This window comes from Pseudorasbora parva, chromosome 12 (assembly GCF_024679245.1).
Source record: "Pseudorasbora parva isolate DD20220531a chromosome 12, ASM2467924v1, whole genome shotgun sequence".
In the NCBI taxonomy this organism is placed as follows: domain Eukaryota; kingdom Metazoa; phylum Chordata; class Actinopteri; order Cypriniformes; family Gobionidae; genus Pseudorasbora; species Pseudorasbora parva.
This window is the reverse complement of record NC_090183.1, coordinates 22,007,009-22,034,899: the sequence shown is the minus strand read 5'-3', so window position 1 is coordinate 22,034,899 and position 27,891 is coordinate 22,007,009. Positions and strand designations below refer to the sequence as shown.

Here is a 27,891-nt window from a genome sequence, read left to right as displayed (position 1 = left end):
TTAACTTTAGTTAGTGTGTAATGTTGCTGCTTGAGCATAAACAGTATCTCACAACCAACATACAAACAAGCCTACATTAAACACAGATCAAAACTTTGCTTTATTTGCATTTGAAAAACAAGCCATAAGCCATGGGCGTCAACCATGTGAAGTTTCTAGCATTAAGAAGTCAGTGCAAAATATATCAACCTTCAATATTCAATACAGTGATTCCAACTTTAACACTCCCAAATTATTAAAATGATAAACCATCCATATGCCCACTGAGAATAATATTCTTGTTTAAAACCTCTTAGCACATTAAGAGCATGGGTAAACAATCTAGTTTTAGTAACATTACAGGCGTCTTCAGGAAACAAAACAACAATAAACGGAGCAATTCCAATTAGTTCTAAAGAGGTTTTCCTCGCAACCACTGCTTCAGTATTTGTACACATAAACATAATGGAAAAAAATTTCAAAATACATTTTCTTTGACACTAAATAATAAATACAGATTACAATTTTGATTTTATTGTTTCTTAAGGTTTTCAGACATTACTTAACTTGTTTTAATAAGACTAATAGATCAGTCTACATTTCAATGCACAGCTGATGAACATAATTTAATAGGGAAAAATAACCAACCTTTGCTGCAGAAAAAGGATATATTTATATTTTTGGTAGCACTCTTGTAAACATTTCAGCTTCCAAGTATCAAAGTCACCTTCACATTTATCTATGTAAGATGGCTGCCATTTTAATTTACATTATTTTGAATTAACTATGAAATTAAGCAAAAATATTAACCATTTAAATATATTACACCAGCAAACCCTCAGATTTTTCAAGGTTTAATGGATAATATATGTAACTCCTGAACGTCATGTGCTTGACCAAGTCGTAAATAGAGATAGATATAACTCATGACATTACAAATGAACACTCCTACAGCTTAGTTTCTCAAGAACATCAATGATACAAGAGATCACTTGAGCATGACAAGTCACAAAAGCTGTCTCAACGAAAATCATTATCGAGTCATCAAATGGGACTTGATGTCATGAAACTGGGCCTCAGTCAACAAAAGATCAGGTGATGATCATGTCATGAAAGGAGGGGCAGCTAGATACAATTGTATTGAAACAAGAAAGACTTGGAAGAGTTTAGGATAATAGAAAATAATTATAGCAGGATTAATAGCAGTCATATTCTATGCAAAGTAAATCACTGTATGTGCCACCACAGTATATCTCTACAGAAAAGTGAGAAAATAAACATTTAATAAAACTAAATTTCTGATAATCAGCATATGAAAAGAAAAACATCACTAAGAATGGTTTGAGAATGGTTTCTTAATCCAGTGCTTTGAAACATTTTACTGTTGTTTCATAAACAACCCCAATAATACAAAAGAAGCATAATAAGAAATCAAGTGGCACACCCATCCACAATCTACTTAAAGCAGTGCAAATTATTTTCACAAAAGAAGTAATAAAACAGAGCACTAACCGACCAACCGATTATTGCACAGCTTAACTTATACAACTCAAATACAAGATTTCTGCAGTGAGTTGTACATTCACAGGCCAATGGCACTCACGATCAGTGCAAATTCATTCATGTCTAAGCAGCTTTGGTTGCAACATTCTCCACTGGACTACATTTTACGATTGCCTGAGCTCTGCTTACAGATAAATATGATTCCTTTTTGGACTATTAAACTATAAGATTTCTTAGAGCTTCCGGGTAACACTCCCTATGAGAAAAAAATACACACACAAATGTACAACACCTGTCTCAACAGAGACAGACCTCTTGTGGACAGTTTAAGAACTACAGATGTGCTTAGAGATGGCTGCTTAATGCTTTAAAACTCTTAGGAATAACAACTGCAGATGTTATTACTAGAGTAGCACATGCACATTATGTACATTTATGACTATGACATCCAGGGTTTCATGCTGTGCTACTTTCTGGGGTGGAAATAGCACAGACAGAGAGATTATATCCTTACTAAGACATTTCCTGTGCATTGCTAGAGGTGTCAATGTGATCAGCTGAGGGTTCTTCCGTCTCAGAGGTGCTGGAGTCATCATCATCTGTTTGTTCTGCACTGTGGTACAACATGAGAGCCTGGGTCTTATGGGTAATGGTGATGGTGCATGGACCCTGTGCCCACGGCTCTCCATCCACCTGCATCGGCATCCGAGAACTCTTCAATACCAGCTACCACAAAGAAGCAGAAGGATAATCATGTCATTTTCGTCATTCTGTTTGTTGTTGACAATTACTAATAGTGCTTGTCTGGCATGGATCCAGCAGAGCAAGTGTTTTCAATTAATTCCTATAGCTGTTAAGCAACATGTTTGTTCAGAGGCTTGTGGGATTGACCGTGAGCATTGAGAGCTTCTGAGAACACAGACAAGTTGAGAAAGGCTTAACTTTATGCAAACGAGGAGAGGACTATGCCGGATTGCAGCAAACAGCAGTGAGGTTAGGGGAGTTACATCTGTCTTGAGCGTTTAAGGGTGTGTTCACAGTTCGGTTCGCTTGGTTCATTTAAAAAACGAGAAAAAAAACATTTAGTCCTAATCTTCTCAATATTCACATTGGCATGTTAATACCAAGGCATAGGGATATGTTCACAACCTGATTGGTTGGCTTTTATGACATATATTTTGTGACGGAACTTACCCAACATCCAAAACAATTCTGTGTGCTAAATGCACTCACTGTATTGCATAGCCTATATTTAATGGTATTTTAACCAGCTGAAAACTCATTAAGAGTTGTGTAATAAAATGTGTAAATAAGTTAAAACAGTGGCAGGAATCCTAGTGTCACTCACACACAAAAACACACAAACGATCTGCTGGCGAAGAGGTGGTTCTGACGACAGCATTAAACTGTAATGGGCAACATTGTGACTATGACAAAATAACAGGTATGCTTGAGCATTCTGTCCTTTTTAGGGTTGCATCTTGTGACATGTCCCATTTTTGGTTCGTTTAGATGTTTCTGATCCGTTTTGCGTTCATAATTCATATAAACTGAATCAGAGTTCGTTCTGAAGTGGAACGAGACCCATCTTTTCAGCTGTCTTGGTCCGCTTGTTTGGCGCACACCAGGGTTCGGATGGCAGCGCTCACACTAACAGAGCAATTGCACCAGGATTTGTTTTGATTGAATCATTTACATTTACATTTTACATTTAATCATTTAGCAGACCCTTTTATCCAAAGCAACTTACAAAAAAGGGTAGAGCAATAGAAGCAACGAAACAAACAAGGCCAACAACCTGTAAGAGCTGTAAGAAATCTCAATTAATTAGCACAGTACAAAACTTTTTTTTTTTTTTTTTAATTTATTTTTATAGCCAGCTACAACAAATACTCACGTACGGAAAATACAGAACACTGGATTTTGATAGCTATGATAACAACCCATTAGGACTAAGGCTGATGCCCCAACTGTTGTCGTTAATGCGGATTCAGTGGCCCAATGGGTTGGTTTTGTATGGCATTCTAGCTAAACGCGCAGCAATAGCCATCGACAGCAAAAACTCACGTACGCAAAATACAGAACACTGGATTTTGGTAGCTATGATAACTATGTAACATACCCGCCTGAAGGCACAAATCCGGATGAGAGACGTAGATATGATCAGTAAGTGCTATTCTGTATTGGTCAAGTGCAATAGGAAAAGTGCAATTGGAAAAGATGTGTCTTAAGATGTTTTTTAAAAATGGCTACAGAATCGGCAGCAGAGTCTGTAATTAAACATACAAAGACATACAATATCTCTTCGAATCAAACATACAAAGTGTAAGCTCACCCTAAAAATTGCTCGATTGTAAAAAAAACCTGCTCGAATGTAAGTTTTGCAGTCGTTACATACCGGGTTGGACAATGAAACTGAAACACCTGGTTTTAGACCACAATAATTTATAAGGATGGTGTAGGGTCTCTCTTTGCAACCAATACAGCATCAATTCATTTTGGAAATGACAGATACAGCAAGCTCCCAGTGGTCCTCTTCCAGAACAGTACCCAAGTCACTATGTGATGCTGGTAGAGGAAAACGTTTTTCTACTTGGCCCTTAACACTTGGTCCATGTGCTAAGGCTCTTTGGGGCTTCTCCACAGTCCACAACTCCAATGGATGTGGGAAAGACAGTGAAGGTGGACTCATCAGAGAACAATATATGTTTCACATTGTCCATAGCCCAAGATTTGAACTGTTGGCATCAATGCAACTGACATTTGGCATTGGTAAAACCATGAAAACTGATTCTGTGGAGGTGCTAATGAACAATTTTGGTGGAAACAGTACACATCCTGCAGTGAGTTAGGCAGCTGTGGTTTTACTGATTTTTTAAAACAATCCAAGTTAGTGGACATACAGTATTGTTCAAAATAATAGCAGTACAATGTGACTAACCAGAATAATCAAGGTTTTTAGTATATTTTTTATTGCTACGTGGCAAACAAGTTACCAGTAGGTTCAGTAGATTGTCAGAAAACAAACAAGACCCAGCATTCATGATATGCACGCTCTTAAGGCTGTGCAATTGGGCAATTAGTTGAAAGGGGTGTGTTCAAAAAAATAGCAGTGTCTACCTTTGACTGTACAAACTCAAAACTATTTTGTACAAACATTTTTTTTTATTAGTTTAGTGATTCAACAATCCTGTGAATCACTAAACTAATATTTAGTTGTATGACCACAGTTTTTTAAAACTGCTTGACATCTGTGTGGCATGGAGTCAACCAACTTGTGGCACCTCTCAGCTGTTATTCCACTCCATGATTCTTTAACAACATTCCACAATTCATTCACATTTCTTGGTTTTGCTTCAGAAACAGCATTTTTGATATCACCCCACAAGTTCTCAATTGGATTAAGGTCTGGAGATTGGGCTGGCCACTCCATAACATTAATTTTGTTGGTTTGGAACCAAGACTTTGCCCGTTTACTAGTGTGTTTTGGGTCATTGTCTTGTTGAAACAACCATTTCAAGGGCATGTCCTCTTCAGCATAGAGCAACATGACCTCTTCAAGTATTTTAACATATGCAAACTGATCCATGATCCCTGGTATGCGATAAATAGGCCCAACACCATAGTAGGAGAAACATGCCCATATCATGATGCTTGCACCTCCATGCTTCACTGTCTTCACTGTGTACTGTGGCTTGAATTCAGAGTTTGGGGGTCGTCTCACAAACTGCCTGTGGCCCTTGGACCCAAAAAGAAAATTTTTACTCTCATCAGTCCACAAAATGTTCCTCCATTTCTCTTTAGGCCAGTTGATGTGTTCTTTGGCAAATTGTAACCTCTTCTGCACATGCCTTTTTTTTAACAGAGGGACTTTGCGGGGGATTCTTGAAAATAGATTAGCTTCACACAGACGTCTTCTAACTGTCACAGTACTTACAGGTAACTCCAAACTGTCTTTGATCATCCTGGAGGTGATCATCGGCTGAGCCTTTGCCATTCTGGTTATTCTTCTATCCATTTTGATGGTTGTCTTCCGTTTTCTTCCACGTCTCTCTGGTTTTGCTCTCCATTTTAAGGCATTGGAGATCATTTTAGCTGAACAGCCTATCATTTTTTGCACCTCTTTATAGGTTTTCCCCTCTCTAATCAACTTTTTAATCAAAGTACGCTGTTCTTCTGAACAATGTCTTGAACAACCCATTTTCCTCAGCTTTCAAATGCATGTTCAACAAGTGTTGGCTTCATCCTTAAATAGGGGCCACCTGATTCACACGTGTTTCTTCACAAAATTGATGACCTCAGTGATTGAATGCCACACTGCTATTTTTTTTAACACACCCCTTTCAACTAATTTCCCAATTGCACAGCCTTAAGAGCGTGCATATCATGAATGCTGGGTCTTGTTTGTTTTCTGAGAATCTACTGAACCTACTGGTAACTTGTTTGCCACGTAGCAATAAAAAATTTTGAAAAACCTTGATTATTCTGGTTAGTCACATTGTACTGCTATTATTTTGAACAATACTGTACCTTTCAGACAGCTTCCTCTTGCATCGACAGTTACTCCTGGTGGATGTGGTTTGTCTTATGTGGTGGTATGCCGACATTACCCTAGATACCATAGCTCTAGATACACCAAAGACTTGCTGTCCTTGTCACAGATGAGCCAGCGAGATATGCACCAACAATTTATCCATTCATTGTCCAGCCCCTGTACATGATACATTTTGAAGTTTGCATGCTTTAATTGTAAATAGACTGGCTGTGTTAACAAACGTTTATTAAATCAATACCATATGTTTGATTTGGGCAAACGAACCTGCCATCTTTCCAACTGTAATTGTGTGTATATATGATGATTATATTTGCCATGTACTGAAAAAAAACATTGATTAAGCACACTTGCTAGTATAGACTCCCCAAAGTGGAGGCTTTTTAACATTTTGAGTGGCACTGAGCATAGTTTTGCCATTGCACTCGCACCATAACTTGCACATTAATGCTGTCTGAGTAAAGAACATGTTTATGGTCTCACCCGGACTGTATGTGCCTGTCCCAGCCTCACAGGATTGGCCAGTTTCACCTGGATCTGTGCACAGTGGAATGAGCCATATACCCCCACCACCTCTAATAAGCCATCATCCACACTGAAAAAAGACAATTGAAGAAAATATTAAACCAGCATTTGTTTTTCAAATGTCATCTAGTTCTATGAAGATTTGTTCATAGAACTAGATGTGAAAAGTGTACAAATTCAGTCTCTATAGTGTACAATACAGTGACATCTGGATTCTTACCGTGTTGGAGGATAGGGCTCATCTCCCATTCCCTCCCACAGTCTACAGCCACCACCCCAGTAGCCGATATTACACACTATTATCCCCTCCAGATTGGGCAAAGTTACTTGCTCTCCATCCAGCTCCAGCTAAAAAGACACAATTAAGCATTAAGACCAACAGACCTGGAATTATGACCTGGAGTACTATATGCAAAGATAAAGGGAAAACTATCTATTAGAAACACGACATTCAGTAAATGCAATACTTTATTTATTTATTATTTTATTTTACTTAGATGTACATCACAATATGGAGGAAAAGACATGTCACTACTACTATTTCATTGCAACTTTAAAAATGCCCTTCAGTCTAAGATGTGTTCTAGTGGTTACAGCACATTTTATCTTCATAGCTGACAAGCCTCCTACCATGGATATTACAGTTTAAGTAATACACTAAAACACTTTCTCCTATTTCAGATTAATATGCAGTATGCCACTGAAATGATTGTAAACACTGGTTTCAATCAATTTAGGTTGGCTCTAACCAACTTTTTGTTTAAACAATGGTAGATAGGTGAATGTTTTGGAAACCTTTTAAGAAAAAGCTGTGGCGCAGAAATTAAATTGTCAGGTTTAAAGAAATATATGTTATGAAACAAGCACCAGGAATCAGCAACCAACATTAACAGTATAGAGCTTATTGGTAGACTCCAGAAAAAGAAATAAGATTCTGACTAATTATTATGCCAGTCTATTATCACATTTCAATCAAGTTCCTAAACAGTGTTAATCATAAATACAGCATTATTTAAGACACAACAGTAATATAGCAGGAAGTTACGTCAAGGCTACAGACTTCCAGAATAAATGCTAATCATATGAAGACAATAACAAAGGAAACCATCAGAGAACACATTGCCTTGAAAATCTTCCTCACTTAGCAAGTTAAAATGTTTACCTCAATCTTCTTATCCAGATCTTTACATTCTTGCACTAAACAATCTTTAGTACCATAGAGGAAGTACACTGCCTATGGAGAAAGATAATTGGCAGTACTATTAGAAATACATTTACAAAACACTTGGGAAAAAAGGAGAACTTACATAGTGCATTAATAGAGGATAAATTGTGTAGTAGGCCTACTGATAAGACTATAATATTATAAAACTACTTTATATTAGTTTAAGCTAATATGTGTATTTTATAGATCTACTTTATATTAGATGCCTTTAATTACTATGAACTTGTGTTAAAAACATCTAAAATATTTGGTACAATGTACAATTTGTGTTAATGTTATATTGCAAAACACCTTTGAGGTGAGATGTGTTTATATGTTAGGGAAAGTTTCGGCTAGGTTAAAAGGTAGGGACAGGGTTTGCATTGTACTTACAGATGTATCTACATAAATTATGCAGATTTTTTTACCATGTAAGTACATTGTAAAAACATAGATGTACACAATAGGTGCACTGTATCAAAAATGTATTTACATGTTAGAACAATATATAAAAACAGTTAATAAATTAGGTTCAGTCTTATAATTTATAATCCAACAACACTGTAAACAAAATGCAGGTCTCCAATTGAACATTTTCTAATGACTGATCACATTTAAATTTTTCAGTTTGCCAAATTGAATTTCTGTTAATTAAATTGCATCAATTCACAGAAATTTAATTTGGCCAACTGAAATTTTTTAATGAGATCAGTCACTAAAAATGTTCAATTGGAGACCAGATTTTTTTTACAGTGTACAGAATCACGACATTTTCTCAGTTCCCTTTCAAAGCTGTGTCTTGGTGTTGATGCTATGGGGAACACCATCAGTGTGACCAGGATTTTAGCATATGTAAACTAAAACTAAAAACCATTGGTAGACGGCAGTCTAAGGTATCAGATGCGGAACACCCAAGAGTATAAAAAGGTGTCTGGGTTTTCAGCTTTTGTCTTCAAGAGCCGTTTGAATGCAAGCACATGAAGTAAACAATGGACAGCAGCAAGACAGTGAGTTCCTTCGTGCAGGTGTTATTCTACACCTGAGGACTTGCATGAGCTGTGTGTCATTTGACTCTGAGGGGAGTACATGTGTTCAGCCCTTGAGGGATTGGATGTACTCACTTTGACAAGTTTACGTTAAGAAAGCTCCGCTCACACTTGCCAGACCACCTTACGGCTTGTAGACAAAGTGTATGCAGCAACGGGTCAGGTCAGCGGTGTCCTGGACACCATGGTGGTGTTACAGGCATACAAAGCTGATCTTGGACTTGGACCAGCGGCAGGGACTGTCTCCTGAGGCTGCACCACAGATCTGGCTCTCCACGCCACCGGTTCAATGGTGGTAACAGCAAGATGTGTGGTTAAATCTGTCTGGGATCAGGGATAAGGAAAAATCTTTCCTCCTTGATGCCCTGATCTTGCCCTCTGGACTCTCCTGCATCTCCATTGAGACAGTGGAGGAGATGAGGTTTAGGGAAATGAGATTGCAGTCCACAGCTTTCAGGAGGTATATTCCGCTGAGGGTTGATTCTTCTTCAAAACCCTCTGCTTCCTCCAAACCTTCTGATCCATCTCGAGAGCGTTTCCAGAGACTGGATCAGAAGGCCAGTGTGGCTGCTCATGCCACCCCTCCAAAGAGTAGGAGGCAGAAGTGGTTGGCCTTTTGCTAGGGTAGAGCTAATGATGAAGATAGTATCTTATCTCTTTATCCTCTCCAATACACTTTAGATGTATTGTGTTTCCCATAGTCAACACCAGGACACAGTGTCGAAGTTCCACTTTGAAAGGGAACGTCTCATCCCGTTTACCCTGCCTGCATGTCTCAAAGAGCCAGGCAACCTTTTATACTCCTGGGCACTCTAAATGTGATGTCATAGACTGCCATCTGCCAATGATTATTGCCGCTTTTTTACACATGCTCAGCCACCAGTGACACTCAGCATCTTGTTCTACTCATGGAACCCATTGCAATTCGCAATCTGAGAAGTTATAGATTCTTTATAAGGGAAGAATTTTTAAAACCTTACACCAAAAATAAATGAAATTACATTTTCTTACATATATAAATTTATTTACATTGAAATATGTAGTTCATCTCAATAATTTCAAATAGAAACAATCTTACACACTTTATGGATTTAATTTTACAGTGGAATGAAAAGATGGACAGGTCTCAGACCTTATTGATGATTCGGCTGGAGAAAAAGGAGGGTGTTTTCTCTCTGTGCGCATGGAAGTTCAGCGCCATGAGAGCATCAGGACCCACTGAGAAATAATTATTCATGGCTAACACCTGCCGAGAAAACAACCGTGAGCAAAAATTAACAGTCTCATTACTTAACCACTTAAAGTATTAGTTCACCCAAAAATGAAAATTCTCTCAAATTACTTACCCTCGTTGTTCGACACCCGTAAGACCTCGGAACACAAATGAAGATATTTTAGTTGACATCCAATGGCTCAGAAAGGCCTTCATTGACACCAATGTCATTTCCTCTCTCAAGACCCATAAAAGGCACTAAAGACTTCATTAAAAGTCCATCTTACTACAGTGGCTCTATAATAATTTTATGAAGCGACGAAAATAGTTTTTGTGCGCAAATAAAACAACAACTAAATAGATGGAACTAAATAAATAACGACTTATATAAACTAAAACTAAATAAATAACGAACTATAAACTAAACTAAACTAAAACTAAATAAATAAACTAAACTAAATAAATAACTAAAACTAAATAAACGAAAACTAAATAAATAAACTAAATAATACTTATTTAAAACAAAGTATATGAATAAAACTAAATAAATACTAAACTGAATAAACTAAAACTGAATAAAACTAAATAAATAAACTAAATAAAATAAAAAAACTAAAATAAACTAAAACTAAATAAACTAAAACTAAATAAATTAACTAAAACTAAATAAATAACAACTAAATAAATAACGACTTATATAGTGATGGGCCGATTTCAAAACAAAGCTTTAAACCGTTATGAATCAGTGTATCGATTCATAATTCAGATGGCCAAAGTCACATGATTTCAGCAATTTGGCGGTTTGACACACAATCCGAATCATGAATCGATACACTGATTCATAAAGGTTCAAAGCTTTGTTCTGAAATCGGCCCAGCACTATATAAGTCTTTATTACGTTTTTTTTTTGCGCACAAAAAATATTCTTGTCGCTTCATAAAATTATTATAGAACCAATGGAGAGATATGGGATTTGTAACAACGTCTTTGGTGCCTTTTATGGGTCTTGAGAGAGAAATTTTTTACATTGGTGTCAATAAAGAGCCTTTCTGAGCCATCGGTTTTCAACAAAAATTTCTTCAATTGTGTTCCGAAGATGAACGGAGGTCTTACGGGTGTCGAACGACATGAGGGTAAGTAATTAATGAAAACATTTTCATTTGTGGGTGAAATAACCCTTTAAAGAATCAAAAGCCACTTTTGATTTAAAGGAACAACATTTTAAATTTATTCACTGTATCCCCCAGTGTTAGATAAGTCCATACATACCCTTCTCATCACTGTGCGTACCATAACTGTCTGACGCACATACCACTAGCCTAGTTTAGTACAAAGACTGCGAGGTAAACGGCTCCATCTAGCCTACTGCTCAATAAGTGACAAAATAATGCCAACATTTTATTATTTACATGTTGTGGTGCATATAGTTACATTGGCCCTCATTTATCAATCTTGCGTAGAAACGGGCGTATATGTTGGCGTAAGATTATGCTTACACTCCTCTCACCGCCTGATTTATGAAGCGGTGCGCACCTCTGAAATCCAGGTGTACGCAATACTTGCCCTTGATAAATGCCGCGGCTGAAAATGATCGTCAATAGAATAACACGCCCCTATATATTCAAGTCTCCCGCCTCCCCCATGCCCTCATTTTACGCCATGGACACACGGAAGACGGCAAAGAAGCGAAACTTCTCCGACGTGGAGTTGGGCACGTCTCAATCATCTTACTAGTCTACTAGTCAGGGCACTGATTAGGACATAAGTCAATGGGCTGACTCCCTGATCAGTGCCCTGACTAGTGGACTAGTAAGATGATTAAGACGCGCCAAACGAGACCATCACCAGGGAAGTGGAAAAAAACTAAATTGTTTTATTTGGGAGTTTAAAGAGTGGAGTGCTCCAGCAGTTTAAATAGCGTTTGGATGATAAATTACCTACCACATTTAAGGCACATGTTTTGAAACAATTAGCATTTAATTTTGTATCACAGCACATGTATTGGGGTGTACGATATGATGATGATGTGATGTGGAGTAGCCTACCCTTCATTCACATTAATAATTGGATGACAATTTGTAAGATTCTTTTTATTATTATTATTATGATTTTTATTATTGATGACACTTATTGTTTTTTAGAAGAAGAATGCCGTTATTATTTATTTTATTATTATTTAAAAGAAGAAGAATGTAATTTGTATTATTTTGTAATAATAATTACAAAATTCAATAATTTTTATTATTTTGAATTATTCAGTCCCAGTCCGTGCGCAGCTGTCTCAAAGTCACCGTGGGTTTGGGTGTATGCAAGGTGTACGCTGGAAATTTGGTGTACGCACTTTTGATAAATGAGGGCCATTGTGTACTAAGACCGACGGAAAATGAAAAGTTGAGATTTTCTAGACATATGGCTATATTCTCATGCCTGTGTAATAAGCACTCTCTGCGTAAGCAGGTTGTCACGTTGGTTATGTTGACGAAAGTTAGCCTATTTTCAGGCACTGCGTAATATCATTCAGCCGCTGCACCCACGGTACGGCAGCAAAGTACCTGGATTATTACGCAGAAACGACAGTATAGTTCCAAGCCAAATCGGTCTAGAAAATCACAACTTTTCCGCTGGTCTCAGTATACAATGTGAGTATACAACATGTAAAAAGGATGTAGGATAACATGTTATATAGGATAACATGTAATGTTGACATTATTTTATCACTTATTGAGTAGTAGGCTATAGATAAAGCTGTTTACCTCCAGTCTTTGTGCTAAGCTAGGTTAGCGGTCAGACAGACCTATGGCATGAACGGAGATTAGGATGTTATGTATGGGCTTATCTTACTCTGGGTATACGGTAAATACGCTAAAGTCCCAAAAAGTCAGGGTGTTCCTTTAATACATAGATATTTCATGGGATGCTAATGCTAATTTTTTTTTGCCAGTTTTTCCATTTAAAATTAGTTTAACATATAAATAATTTATTGCACACTCTGAAGTACTATAATGTTACTGCTGGTTGTTTACATATTGTATGTACTGACCTTTGGCTTACGAAAATAGTTTCCTTTGGAGGCAACCTGAACTTTCCACCTGAAACATTTAAAGGAGGAATTCAAAATAAATCGAATAATAACCAAATCCAACCCTCATAATATAAGACTTTACAGCACAGCCAGGGTCTCACCTGTCCATCTTGACTACTTCAGCCTCTAGAACATTCCTGATCACCTGTTCTACGGAGATCTCTCCAGCATATCCTGCTCCCCATCCCAAAGAGTTTGATAAATCATTGCCTGTGCCTAACGGCAGGATGGTCACAAAAGGGATAAACTGATCTTGACCCTATAAAGAACAAGAGACCAAAAAACATATACAATATTTTATGAGCCCCCAAAAAAACTTTTTTTTTTTTTTTACTGAAGAAACACCACATATGTGAAAATAATGCATCATGTAATTACATTACACATCCTACTAGCCAGGCTACAAACATGCAGTTTTTATATATTACAGAAAATAATCTGCTTGGTTTACATTAGCTTATAAAGCTCTCACCTTCAGCTTCATGGTATCAATGGCGTCCAGAACCCACCCCACTGTGCCATCACCCCCACACACCAGAACACGCACGCTGCCTGGGGGCAGAAGAGTACAGAGTTGCAGGGCTTTAGAGGGGGGCAGTTCGGACAGATCAAACACCTGAAAGAAACAAAACAAAAAATCATTTTCATTCTAAAATATATAAAAAAAATTCATGGAAACTGGCCAAGTCGAGTCGACTGATACCTGTACAGGGTTCAAAAGGGTGCGAAATTCTCCCAGCAGAACCTCCCCCATGTTGTTGCCACTTCTTGTGTTTGCCAAGATCAATACCGGAGTCCAGCCACTCCCGCACAATGCAGCAAGCTACGTGAATACAAATAAACAGTCAAATTAAACATTCAATTAGCTTCAATTTAATTTAACCTAATTGGACCTGAGGGATAATTTTTCTTGCTTTGTAAATAAATCAAAAGGGTAGTTTTTCAAAAGTTTATGCATATTTTAATTTGCCATACATTTTTTACATTTGCATAATGAACTCACTAGTTTCACAACTTATAAAACACATAATGGTGCATATATACACAAACATGTATGTAAAATGGGACACGTGTTCTACTTTCAAAATTACAATTATCTGACAATTTCAAAGGCAGATTTTAAAAGAATGGCTGGTTGTTTTGTAAAATGTACCAATACAGGTAAATTAGTACCAGAGTTTATTAAAAAAGATTGCATAAATTAAAAAAGTATTTCTCTGGCCATTCATTCAGGATTATTTAGGGAATAAGAATAAGAGAAAATCCATGTTATGCTAATTTGTTTTTATTATTATTTTATGAGATTCCCTGAGGTCTAATAACTGAGGAAAATACCAAATTCAGTATCTCAAAAAATTAGAACATAACTTAAGACCAATACAAAGAAAGGAGTTTTAGAACTCTTGGCCAACTTAAAAGTATGAGCATGTACAGCACATACTAAGTTGGGGCTTCTTTTGCCTGAATTACTGCAGCAATGCGGCGTGGCATGGAGTCGATCAGTCTATGGCACTGCTCAAGTGTTATGAGAGCCCATGTTGCTCTGATAGTGGCCTTCATCTCTTCTGCATTATTGGGTCTGGCATATTGCATCTTCCTCTTCACAATACCCCAAAGATTTTCTAAGGGGTTAAGGTCAGGCGAGTTTGCAGGCCAATTAAGAACAGGGATACCATGGTCCTTAAACCAGGTACTGTTGCTTTGGCACTGTGTGTAGGTGCCAAGTCCTGTTGGAAAATGAAATCTGCATCTCCATAAAGTTGGTCAGCAGCAGGAAGCATGAAGTGCTCTAAAACTTCATGATATATGGCTGCTTTGACCTTGGACCTCAAAGAAAACAGTGGACCAACACCAGCAGATGACATGGCACCCTAAACCATCACTGACTGTGGAAACTTTACACTGGACCTCAAGCAACGTGAATTGTGTGCCTCTCCTCTCTTCCTACAGACTCTGATTTCTGATTTCCAAAGGAAATGCAAAATGTACTTTCATCAGAGAACATAACTTTGGACCACTCAGCAGTTCTTTTGGTCTTAAGCCCAGGCCAGATGCTTCTGACACTGTTTGTTAAGAGTGGCTTGACACAGGAATGCGACAGCTGAAACCCATTTGTTTCATATGTCTGTGCGTAGTGGTTCTTGAAGCACTGACTCCAGCAGCAGTCCACTCTTTGTGTAGCTCCCCCACAATTTTGAATGGATTTTGTTTCACAATCCTCTCCAGGGTGGGGTTATCCCTATTGCTTGTACACTTTTCTACCACATCTTTTACTTCCCGTCTTGCCCTCCTTGTGCAATGTGTCAATGGTTGTCTTTTGAACAACTGTCTAGTCAGCAGTCTTTCCCATGATTGTCGTTGTGGCAAAAATAAGTTAACTCTGTTGCATTACTGAATAAGAGACTAACCTTAGCCAATTGTGTTTTCATAAAGATTTAATCCTTGCAAGGATGAGCTCACAGTCAATACAATCATGTAATGCCTGCCTCGAGTTTGGAAACAAATTGAGGAACTGAGGAAACAAAATAAAGCGTGGTGCGCACTCTGCAGTAGTGAAGGCGGGCTGGCTGTATAACACGTCACATCAACGCACACTCAAAAGTAATCAGGTAGTTTACATGGTGAAATTTTTCGTTTGATCGGTTCATGAAAATGTTTATCCCACCCCTCTCAAACCGATTACAATTTCATTTGGTTTGGGGATTTTTATTCCGATTGAGGTGTTTATATGGAGCATTTTCATTTGGATTGGACTTTTAAACTGATTACAGTGCTCCATGAAAACGCACCTATTACTTGGGTAGCACACATATTCTAATGGCCTTCGGCAGAATTCAGAAGAGCCACAAAATGTTTTTATATGCCCTCCTTTAATATTATATATATATATATATATATATAGTGAGGAAAATAAGTATTTGAACACCCTGCTATTTTGCAAATTCTCCCACTTAGATATAATGCAGGGGTCTGAAATTGTCATCGTAGATGCATGTCCACTGTGAGAGACATAATATAAATAAAAATATCCCAATGTATGATTTTTTTAACTATTTATTTGCATGATACAGCTGCAAAAAAGTATTTGAAAATCAATGTTAATATTTGGTACAGTAGCCTTTGTTTACAATTACAGAGGTCAAACGTGTCCAGTAGTTTTACACCAGGTTTGCACAAACTGCAGGAGGGATTTTGGCCCACTTCCCAACACTTCCTTCTTCTCTAGCCCTTGATCGTCCCTCAATTAGAGTTTACGTTTAAGTCCCTTGGGGTCAGATAGACCCCAAACTTTTACAGAGCGATTGCATAAGGAAATATAAAAAAATGTATATGGCAAAATATACATGATTTTTTTAATTTACTTCTCATCTATTCATTTATGCTGTATTTTTGTGGATATTTTGTAGTTTTTTACTTATTTACTGCACAATTCCTTAACTATGCCATAAATTGGCTCATGGAAAACTATTTTTTAATGAAAAAAAATCACTTAAATTATGATTTTAATTAAATCTAAATAGTTTTTGGACATTGCTCTATGTGTTAGGGATAGAATACTGCCATCTGCAGGTTTGTCGAAAAACGTTAGTATGTATAATTTAAGATATAAAGTGCAATGACCACAATATCCACTAGAGGTCCATATAGGGACTCATTTCACTTTTACTCCATTTTTCTTGATACTTCAACTTCTCACAATTTTATGATATACATTTTGTGAATATATATTTAAACATTCTAAAATGCATTCAAAGTCTTTATTTTTGTATTTATTTTTGTTGTTGTATGATATATTTTGAATTATTTGCTTTTGCAAATTATTATACATACATTGCAGAAATGTTACAAGTTGCCACTAAAAGACTGTAATCACATATTTATTTCAGAAAATTATTTATCACAAATTATTTATTTTTTAGAACAAGAAATTAATTTTAGAAAAGTAAATAAAACGAACACAATAGAAAACAAAACAAAACAACAGCACCAATAAACAGTAATGAACAGGAGTGAAGAACTGTGTTTGTGTGCGTGTGTGAGATAGAAAGTTTGTTCCACTTTGTGTTTATGCTCTAGGACCAGACCTTGATATAAATGTAGACATTTTCAGATTTATACTTGATTTAGTTGTTTTTTGTTTTTTTTTACAAACAAAAGGGGGAAAAAAAACATTTTTTTTACAGTTTCCCATTAAATTGCTAAAATAAAATAAATGCCCCATACACCTGTTTGTGTGTGTGTGTGTGTGTGTGCGCGTGCGTGTGAGTGAGTGAACATGCTTGCTCCATATTGTATTTGTGCTCTAGTATTAGTCCTTTATTTATGTATGAAAATTTTTCAGATTTTTGCCATTTTTGTTTATTTTATTTGCCATTTTCAATAAAAATACTCTCTGTTGCAGTCACATACATGTCTGTGTTTGTGTGTGTGTGTACGTGTGTGTGTATGAGATGGAAAGTTTGTTCCATTTTGTGTTTATGCTCTAGGACCAGACCTTGATATAAATGTAGAAATGTTCTGATTTATACTTGATTTAATTTATTTTGTTTTGACAAACAAAGTGAAAAAAATACTTTTACATTTTCCCATTCATTTTCAATGTGGGGTCAATCTGACCCCGAGGGACTTAAACGGTAAAAAAAAATTTACACACCTTTAGAACAACCAAATCAAGCCCAGATTTTTTGTGCATGTTTAGATAGATTATTTAGGAAAAGTGCCAGAGTCTCATAGCCCTGAGATGAAGGGAACACTTTTTAAAAATGGAGGAAAAGTCCAGTGGGGTCAGCTGGACATTAAGGGCCGATCAAGGGCTAGATTAGTCAGGTTTCTGGCCTGTTGCTGAGAAACACGGAGTTTGAGCTCCCTCCAAAGATTCTCTATTGGGTTTAGGTCTGGAGAGTGGCTAGGCCACGCCAGAACCTTGATAAGCTTCTTACAGAGCCACTTCAGGGTCTTTCCTGGGTCAGAAATGATATCTCATTATCTCGTTTTTACACAGTTTGCATGGTTTAACCCCTCTTGTTTAATGGGGTAAGCACACTTGCATTCTCATTTCAGAGGCGTTGTGAGTAAATGATTACACACAGATTTGTGAGTTCAGTGTTGGACAGATCAGTTCATTAAAATGAATCGGTTCAAATGAGTCATTAGTTCGCGAATCGGACCAAAGCAGACGCATTATGTGTGACTGTTAAAACAACACAATAGATGTGTCATCACAGAAAACACTTCATAAGGCTATTTTTTATTTATTTGAAAGTATGGTTTATGTCAGCTGCGTGTGCAAAAATGTCTGTCAAAAAAGAGGTGCGTTTTTTGAACACTTCACATCCAGCAGTAATTTGGGGAAAATATTGTGCGAACGCGCCACGTGGAACATAGATTAAGTCTTCTGACCTTTTAACCATTGTGTAAGTTACTCAGTTAAGTAGATTGTAGATTGATATGCGCGAGTGAGAAAGAGCTAAGACGATGATCGTTTTGAAAACAGAGGGTGCGTGCGTGGACTGTCTGTTCGTTCCCTGTCACTCCGTTAACGTGCGCCCTGTCATGCATTTGTCATCTACACCAATTTATAAATCACAATAACTCATTAAATAAGGCTTTGACGGGACACAAATTTGTTTCGGCGGCCGCCAAAAAACAAACCCTCCACTCCTTGGTTATCCTGGCTGTGTGCTTCGGGTCATTCATGTTGGAAGACCCAGCCTCGACCCATCTTCAATGCTCTGAGGGAAGGAGATTGTTCCCCACAATCTCGCAATACATTGCCCCAGTCATCCTCTCCTTAATACAGTTCAGTCGCCCTGGACCAATGTGCAGAAAAACACCCCCAAAGCATCATGCTACCACCCCCATGCTTCACAGTAGGGATGGTGTTCTTGGGATGGTACTCATCCTTCTTCTTCCGTTTAGTGGAATTATGACCAAAAAGTTCTATTTTGGTCTCATCTGACCACATGACTTTCTCCCATGACTCCTCTGGATCATCCAAATGGTCATTGGAAAACTTAAAGGGTTACTTCAGCGATTAGCATATGGCTTTGTATCAGTAGAAACCCTGGAGTATATTCAAATGATTGTGCTTTCCCCCCTCATATCCCCCTGAGACAAGAGATTTATGCATTTTATTTCTGGAAAAATTCCTCCTATGATGCAAATTGACGATATTTGCATCATAGGAGGAATGTTTGCCCAAAGGCTAAAGACTACAGCCAGCAGAGGGAGCCATTTCCGCATGTTTTGAATCTGTGCATGGGGGATGGAGATCACACTCAGCTGGCAGGGAGAGCTCAGCTACAGACACTCATTTAAACGGAGCTATGGTGAGCAATGTAAGTCTTCTAACTTCTCAAATTAATTTCTATGAAAGTTAAGCTTGCAAAGGCATGAACTGAAATGCGCCAGACTGAACTCACGTTGTGAATGTATGCGCGAGTGTAGTCGCGATTACCTCAGCTCTCCTCACGAGAGCTCATCAGCTCATTTTTCTCACTCCTGCAGTTAGTGCTCAGTGCTGTGAGACTCGCGCGGTGACTCACTCATTATATTGAAAAGACACGTTCAGTTTTTAATCGTAGTGTCTTCTCCAACTCAGTCACAGTAATCAAGTTGGTGGCTTTGGGAATGGCCTCACAGGGCAGCGAAGCATTCTGGGAATTGTAGTCTTTCATCCCCATGAGACAAAAATACATTTTTTGTTTTTTCTCAGTCTAGAAGGCACCAAATTAAAAAATAATTTCACATTTCTACTGCATTGATGACCCAGTTTAAGTAGAGATTCATCTTCCCAGCGCTGAAGTACCCCTTTAAGATGGGCCTGGACATGTGCTGGTTTAAGAAGGGGAACCTTCCGTGCCATGCATGATTTAAAAACCATGACGTCTTAGTGTATTAACATCACATCCTCTAGTTGCTCTGGGGTCAGTCAGATCAGACCAAACCCTCGGAAAATTACTATGTCTGATTTCGAAACAATTGACGGTAAAATTTTAGAAGACACAGTACAGCATCTTAAAACATCAACCTGCACCCTTGACGCACTCCCCACTTCTTTTTTCAAAAGTGTGTTTAACTGTTTGGAAGCAGATCTCCTAGAAGTGGTGAACTCCTCACTTCTCTACGGGACTTTTCCAACCGCCCTTAAAACTGCAATAGTTAAGCCTCTTCTGAAAAAGAGACATCTAGATAACTCCATACTGAGCAACTACAGACCAATCTCAAATCTCCCCTTCATAGGCAAAATCATCAAAAAAGTTGTTTTCAATCAACTAAACAAATTCTTAAACTCAAACGGATTCTTTGACAATTTTCAATCTGGTTTCCGACCGCATCACAGCACAGAGACAGCGCTCATAAAGATTATAAATGATATTCGCTTAAATACTGATACAGGTAAAACATCAATTCTGGTTCTACTCGATCTCAGTGCTGCATTCGACACTGTTGACCACAACATAATTCTAGACAGGCTGGAAAAATGGGTCGGGCTTTCTGGGATGGTCCTCAGATGGTTCAGATCATACTTAGAAGGGAGAGGTTATTATGTGAGTATAGGAGACCATAAGTCTGAGTGGACGTCCATGACATGCGGAGTCCCACAAGGGTCAATTCTAGCACCTCTCCTGTTTAACCTGTATATGCTGCCACTGAGCCAAATAATGAAAAAGAACAATATTGCTTACCACAGCTATGCTGACGACACCCAGCTCTACTTAGCACTGTCACCTAATGACTACAGCCCCATTGACTCGCTGTGCAAATGCATTGATGAAGTTAACGACTGGATGTGCCAAAACTATCTTCAGTTAAACAAAGACAAAACTGAAATCATTACATTTGGAAACAAAGATGAAATTCTCAAGGTGAACGCGTATCTTGAGGCTAAAGGTCTGATAACAAAAAATCAAGTCAGGAATCTTGGTGTAATTTTGGAGTCAGACCTGAGTTTCAGTAGTCATGTCAGAGCAATAACTAAATCAGCATACTATCATCTGAAAAATATTGCAAGAATTAGATGTTTTGTCTCCAGGCCAGACTTAGAGAAACTGGTTCACGCTTTCATCACCAGTAGAGTGGACTATTGTAATGGACTTCTCACTGGCCTTCCCAAAAAGACCATTAGACAGCTGCAGCTCATACAGAACGCTGCTGCCAGGATTCTGAGTAGAACCAGAAAATATGACCATATCACACCAGTCCTCAGGTCTTTACACTGGCTTCCAGTTACATCTAGGATCGATTTTAAAGTACTATTACTTGTTTATAAATCACTCAATGACCTAGGACCTCAATACATCGCAGATATGCTGATTAAATACAAACCCAACAGATCACTCAGATCAGCAGGATCAAGTCAGTTAGAAATACCAAGAGTTCACTCAAAGCAAGGAGAGTCTGCTTTTAGCTATTATGCCAGCCGTAGTTGGAACCGGCTTCCTGAACAGATCAGATGTGCTCCAACAGTAGCCACATTCAAATCCAGACTCAAAACACATCTGTTTATCTGTGCATTTACTGAATGAGCTCTGAGCACTGTATGTCCGACTGATTGCACCTTATCTATGCATCATTTTTTAAATAATTTTTTATAACTGTTTTAGTTTACCTGTTCTTTTCTTTGGTTATCATCATTTTATTACTTTTAATTCTCTTTACATTGTATTCTTTTTCTTATGCATTTTTTAGCCCTATTTTAATTCCTTTCTATGTAAAGCACTTTGAATTGCCATTGTGTATGAAATGTGCTATATAAATAAACTTGCCTTGCCTTGCCTTGCCTATTACCAACAGTAACCTGGATAGGTGGTCCCAGCTCTTTTCAGGTCCTTGACCAGCTCCTCCCTTGTAGTTCTGGGCTGATTTCTCACCTTTCTTAGGATCATTGAGACCCCACGGGTGAGATCTTGCATGGAGCCCCAGTCCGAGGGAGATTGACAGTAATGTTTAGCTTCTTCCATTTTCTAATTATTGCTCCAAAAATGGACCTTTTTTCACCAAGCTGCTTGGCAATTTCCCCATAGCCCTTTTCAGGCTTGTGGAGGTGTATAATTTTGACTCTAGAGTCTTTGGACAGCTCTTTGGTCTTGGACATGTTAGTAGATGGATTCTTACTGATTGTATGGGGTGGACAGGTGTCTTCATGCAGCTAGGACCTCAAACAGATGCATCTAATTTAGGATAATAAATGGAGTGTAGGGGGACATTTTAAAGGCAGACTAACAGGTATTTTAGGGTCAGAATTCTAGCTGATAGGCAGGTGTTCAAATACTTATTTGCAGCTGTATCATACAAATAAATTGTTAACAAAATCATACATTGTTTTCTGGATTTTTTTTTTTTAGATTATGTCTCTCACAGTGGACATGCACCTACGATGATAATTTCAGACCCCTCCATGATTTCCAAGTGGGAGAACTTGCAAAATAGTAGGGTGTCCAAATACTTATTTTCCTCATTTTTCTATATATATAGATCCAAAAAAAAAATCTCTTAATTGTTTCCAGAGCTATATATCTTTTTTTTCAAGAGCAGTTATTTAGAAGTTTAGTTCACCCAAAAATGATTTTACTTACTTACGCATTCATTGAAATGTCTGCAGAGACCGTGTCAATTAAACTCCCCCTGTAAATGCCGCTTCGACACAAAATCCTCATTAAACTGGTCTCTAGTGTGTCGACTCAATGACCCAAGGTTTTTTTCTCCATTCTGGCCCTTTGGCTTTTGGCTTTTTGGGACACTATACTACCGATCTGCCCTCATTTATCAATCTTGCGTAGAAACGGGCGTATATGTTGGCGTAAGATTATGCTTACACTCCTCTCACCGGCTGATTTATGATGCTGTGCGCACCTCTGCAATCCAGGTGGTGTACGCAATACTTGCCCTTGATAAATGCCGCGGCTGAAAACCATCATCATTAGAATAACACGCCCTAATATATTCAAGTCTCCGCCTCCCCCACACCCTCATTTTACGGCATGGACACACGAAAGACGGCAGAGAAGCGAAAATTCTCCGACGTGGAGATCGGGCGCGCTCAATCATCTCCCTAGTCCACTAGTCAGGGCACTGATTAGGACATAAGTCAATGGGCTGACTCCCTGATCAGTGCCCTGACTACTGAACTAGTGAGATGATTGAGACGCGCACAATGAGACAATTACCAGGGAAGTGAAAAAAACCGAAATTGTTTTATTTGGGAGTTTAAAGAGTGGGATTAAAGGCACCCAAAAAACAAACAAATATGGACCCAAATTACGAGTACTGTAAATAGTGTGGAGGTTGAGAAGCGCATTCCAGCAGTTTAAAGCTGTTTGAATGATAAATTAGGCCTACCTCACAGCTTTCAAACTTCACATGTTTTGAAACAATTAGCATTTAATTTTCGTATCATGGCACATGTATTGGGGGTGTACGATATGATGATGTGATGTGGAGTAGCCTACCATTCATTCACATTAATAATTGCATGACAATTTGTAAGATTCTTTTTATTATATTATTATGATTTTTTTTATTATTAATGACGCTTATTGTTATTTAGAAGAAGAATGTCGTTATTATTTATTTTATTAATATTTAAAAGAAGAAAAATGTATTATTTTGTCAGTCTGAATTATTCAGTCCCAGTCCGTGCGCAGCTGCCGCACAGGCTCGCAACTGGAGGAATACATACCTGAGCTGGTGTAGGATTTGAGCATGCCGAACATCCATATTGATAAATCTCAAAGTCACTGTGGGTTTGGGTGTACGCAAGGTGTACGCTGGAAATGTGGTGTACACACTTTTGATAAATGAGGGCCATTGACACTATCATAATTAAAATGATCTGGATGACACCCCGGTTTTCTGCAGAGTGGCTGTTCAGCCGAATCAGAACCTGTTGCATTATCTTCCTGCTTAACACTGTAAAGCTGCTTTGAAACAATCAGCATTTTAAAAAGCGCTTTATAAATAAAGGGTGACTTGACTTACTTATAAATGTTGTAAAGGAAAGATAATGTGTGCAAAAACAAACAAAAATAATGACTCATATTCCATAATCACTTCAACCACCACAACGAATGAATTTTGTTTACTTTTTGAGCTCAAAAAAATTTGTGTCGCTTCATAATATTAAGGTTGGATCATTGGAATCACATTAACTATTTTAATGATGTTTTTAATACCTTTCTGGGGGTTTAAAGTTGCAGTAACTTTACATCTATAGATGGGTCAGAGAGCTTTCATTTTAATTTGTGTTACAAAGATGAACAAAGGTCTTAAGGGTTTGGAACGACATGAGGGTGAGTAATTAATGACAGAATTTTCATTTTGGGGTGAACTAAACCTTTAAATGGCCATTTTCTACCCTATTTCTGACCCTCTGGTTTCAATATTAAGGGGCACAAAATACATAAGTAGCTAAAAAATAAATGGTTTTAGCAGCTCAGATGGAGGTTAAGCTCTGCAACGTATAGTATGTTTTTTTTTATAGCACAATGATGTCTTGTATGTCAAAATATCAAGGGGAATTTGATCCCTTTAAATACATACTATAAATAATAAATTGACAGACAAACCACCCTCTGTACACTTTTGTAAAATAAAAGAAGAAAAGCCTCTGCATGGCATGTTTATTTCTGAATAGATCCTCACCTTGCTGTACTCATCGGGGTGTCTTCGACGGAGCTTGTTGACTTGATAGAGGTAATATGGAGGTATGATAACAGAGCGGAACTCTCCAAGATCGCACAGATCATCACTCAGACTGGAAAGGCAGTCATCATGCACTGTGGTCTGACACCATATACACCTATTCCCAAATAAAACCAGCAAATGTGAGTGAGGACACTTGTACCTTGTTATAAAACACTAAAACAGATACTTTATTGACTGCAAAACCTCTGTAGTAAACCTCATAGTGAGATGTCTTATCTTCCACTAGATAGATACAATCTTAATAAATCATAAAATAATGGCACAAATGATTTCAAAGTGATTTTAAATCAGCACAAGCTAATCTGACACAGTTTAGTGCCAACTTCGACACTGAGGATTAAGATGAAAGAACATCATGCTCAGCATAATGGTTGTATTACAGGGATTACTGACTTTTTAATTAAATCACTCTTTGAAATGATTAAAGAGAAATACATGCTTCCAGATTGTTCTGACAAAAGTCAGTGATGCATTTTCAGGTGCTTCAACAAAACTGAATTTTAATAGAAGTTTTAAAATCATGTTGTAGGCTGTGTTCACTCTGTTAGTTCTTCAAGTCGTTGCCATCCAACCATCCGTTTGCTATAAATTAAGTAGAAAAAACACCCATCTTTTCTTATTAATATTAACTTTGGCTTTTGTGAATATTTATAAAGCTATGTAAGGTGTAGAAAGATGGGCGTTAGTTCTTAATAATAATAATAATACAAATCTTTTGCTTGTGGAATTTACTGTTTTTTGTTATTTTCTTTCTCAAGTTAAAAAGTTCAAACCCTATAGAAGGCATTGTTTTTATCGGCAGTTTGGCCTTTGTCCTTCATCAAAGATTTGAGTTGTTTACTATTTCTTTTTAACAAAACTAGTTTTTTTTAAACTTAAAAAGTTTACCATGTGAAAGTGTCATGACAAAAAAAATGTCACATTCATGCTTTTGTCCAAATTCATGATTTGTACTCCTTCACTAGTAGACTAGAGCAAATTCAATAACTTTTTCCAGGTCTATGTTGATTCAAATATTAGCCAAATTTACTCATTTATTTCTAATTATCTCCAAAAACATAGTTACTTATTCGTTTTTGTCCAAAGTTGCGTAAGAATGTTTAATATCTCCGACACAAAAAGACAATTGATTTAAATCCTGATGTATATCACACCAAGGGGATAATTTGTGTTTTTCTGTGACCAATTATAATACTGGGGATTATACAAAGTACCTATAGTCGCAGAGTTTAGGTTGAGTCCCGCATTGCTGTTTGCACTCAGCACAGTAGCTGGCGAGGGGCACATTTCCTCTGACCCACTGGTGGCAGAACCTCCCGTCTGTCTTACTCTGGGTCATGATCTCCTTACATGAGAGGATGCGATCTGCTTTATGTATGCACTGCTCATCGGCACATATGCCGCAGCAGTCACAGAACGCCCCCTGGAGGATGGGCTGAGAGCACACGCAACAGTAGGTGGGCTTGTTGAAGAGGTCCGTGTAGTGCCAGCCGTGTTTGCCCTTTCGGAACAGATCTTTCAGCTGAACTTTGCGTTTGGGACGCTGGAAGCTGCACCACAGCGTGATGAATACTGGGACCAGAACAGCAACCATGGTCCAGAGGAGCAAAGTCCACTCCTCCCGTAGCTCCTCAGTACTATCCTCCATAGCCACAATTCTCAATTTTACAGGACCTATGTCATGCACAAATCAGCTGAGAATGATCAGTAAATTCCAACGATCGTCATCAGTCATTGTGCCGAAGCTGTTAGATCCCACAACGACCTTCGATTTATAACACCATCCGAGCAGCACATGATCATATCGCCAGGCAATGCACCAAACCTGAGTCACACTGATGTTACAGACCAGACATCGTAAACATCCTTGCTGTCAAACACTAACAGCAAGACAAACTGTAAGCAGATAAATGACATCCACGTTTATATATTCTTCATTGTGTTAAGGGGTAGATCCCGTCGTCATCTTTGTTAGCCACGCACTACACTGAAACCACTGGAAGAATACAAACAGCGGATAAAAAACCTTACTAGTTTCATCTAGTTTAATATACGGAAACGGAAATGATGACGTAGGTGTATGACGGCTCATTTTCAGTGACCAATAGGAACACAATACGTGAGACAAAAAACGAATTTGTACAGTTCGAAACTGTCTGTGTCCCAGGAACACGACAGTTACAAGTATTGTAAAAAATACAAATAATAAATAAGGTATTAGGCTATAATAATAACAGTAATAATATAGGTGATAAAGTTACGAATATGCCTCTAATAAACTTTACAATAAGAATGTTAAGCATCGTGAAATCCAGACATCTTGTCTTCCTCTGCTTCTTTTTCTTTTTGAACACTATAGGCTAATTAATGGACTAGATAGAGTTCTACTGTAAACATGTGAGTAGCTATTTATTTGACCAGAAACTAGGTAAACTAGGTAAAAACTATTTAAAATGCAAAAACCAAACCAAAACAATAATTAGCCTATTATAATTAGCCCTAATTTGATTCTTCAGGTCAATTCACTATAAAAATGTGCTTTTAAAAAGTAAACATTTTAGCTACATTTTAGCATGTTATTCATTAATTACACTTATCTTAGATTTTATTGTAAAAATATTTTAAATTATGCGTTTTGTTAGTAAAGTAGACTAGTTATGATGAGTCCCCTCATAATTTAGGCTGTCAGAAAAGAAAGAAATAAACGTTTGCAGAAGTCATTGTGTGACACATTACATATGATTATATTTAATTTAATTAGTCATTATTATTTTGTTAATTTTGTTTATATTGTCAGGTAGGCTAATTTTTATTGCATTATAGACTATTCAGGTCTTGTGTTATTCTGAAGGTGCACACAGAGAAAAGGGGTGTCAAAATTGTACTTTTAGGGGTACAACAGCTTGTCGCTGGGGCAGTACCCTTAAAAGGACATCTTTGTACCTTTTTTTTTTTTTTTTACTCCTAAAAGGTGCATATTAGTACCTTTGAATACAAATGCAGACCTCAAGGTACTACTATGAAACCTTTTGAGTATAAAAATGGTACAAAGTTGTCCTTTTTAAGGGTACTGCCCCAGCT

At 37.6% G+C, this 27,891-nt stretch overlaps 1 protein-coding gene across 1 annotated transcript; it reads right to left on the bottom strand.

Annotated features, from left to right (window-relative positions):
* Positions 1-81: 81 nt before the first annotated feature.
* Positions 82-26,864, bottom strand: dgke (diacylglycerol kinase, epsilon). Its single transcript, XM_067459479.1, has 11 exons — positions 26,025-26,864; positions 24,748-24,904; positions 13,808-13,927; positions 13,577-13,720; positions 13,206-13,363; positions 13,063-13,111; positions 9,942-10,055; positions 7,722-7,793; positions 6,780-6,907; positions 6,518-6,629; positions 82-2,208 (listed from the first exon to the last, which is right to left on the bottom strand). The coding sequence occupies exons 1-11, from the start codon at positions 26,456-26,458 to the stop codon at positions 1,996-1,998; spliced, it is 1,701 nt and encodes a 566-aa protein (XP_067315580.1). The 5' UTR covers positions 26,459-26,864; the 3' UTR covers positions 82-1,995.
* Positions 26,865-27,891: the final 1,027 nt, after the last annotated feature.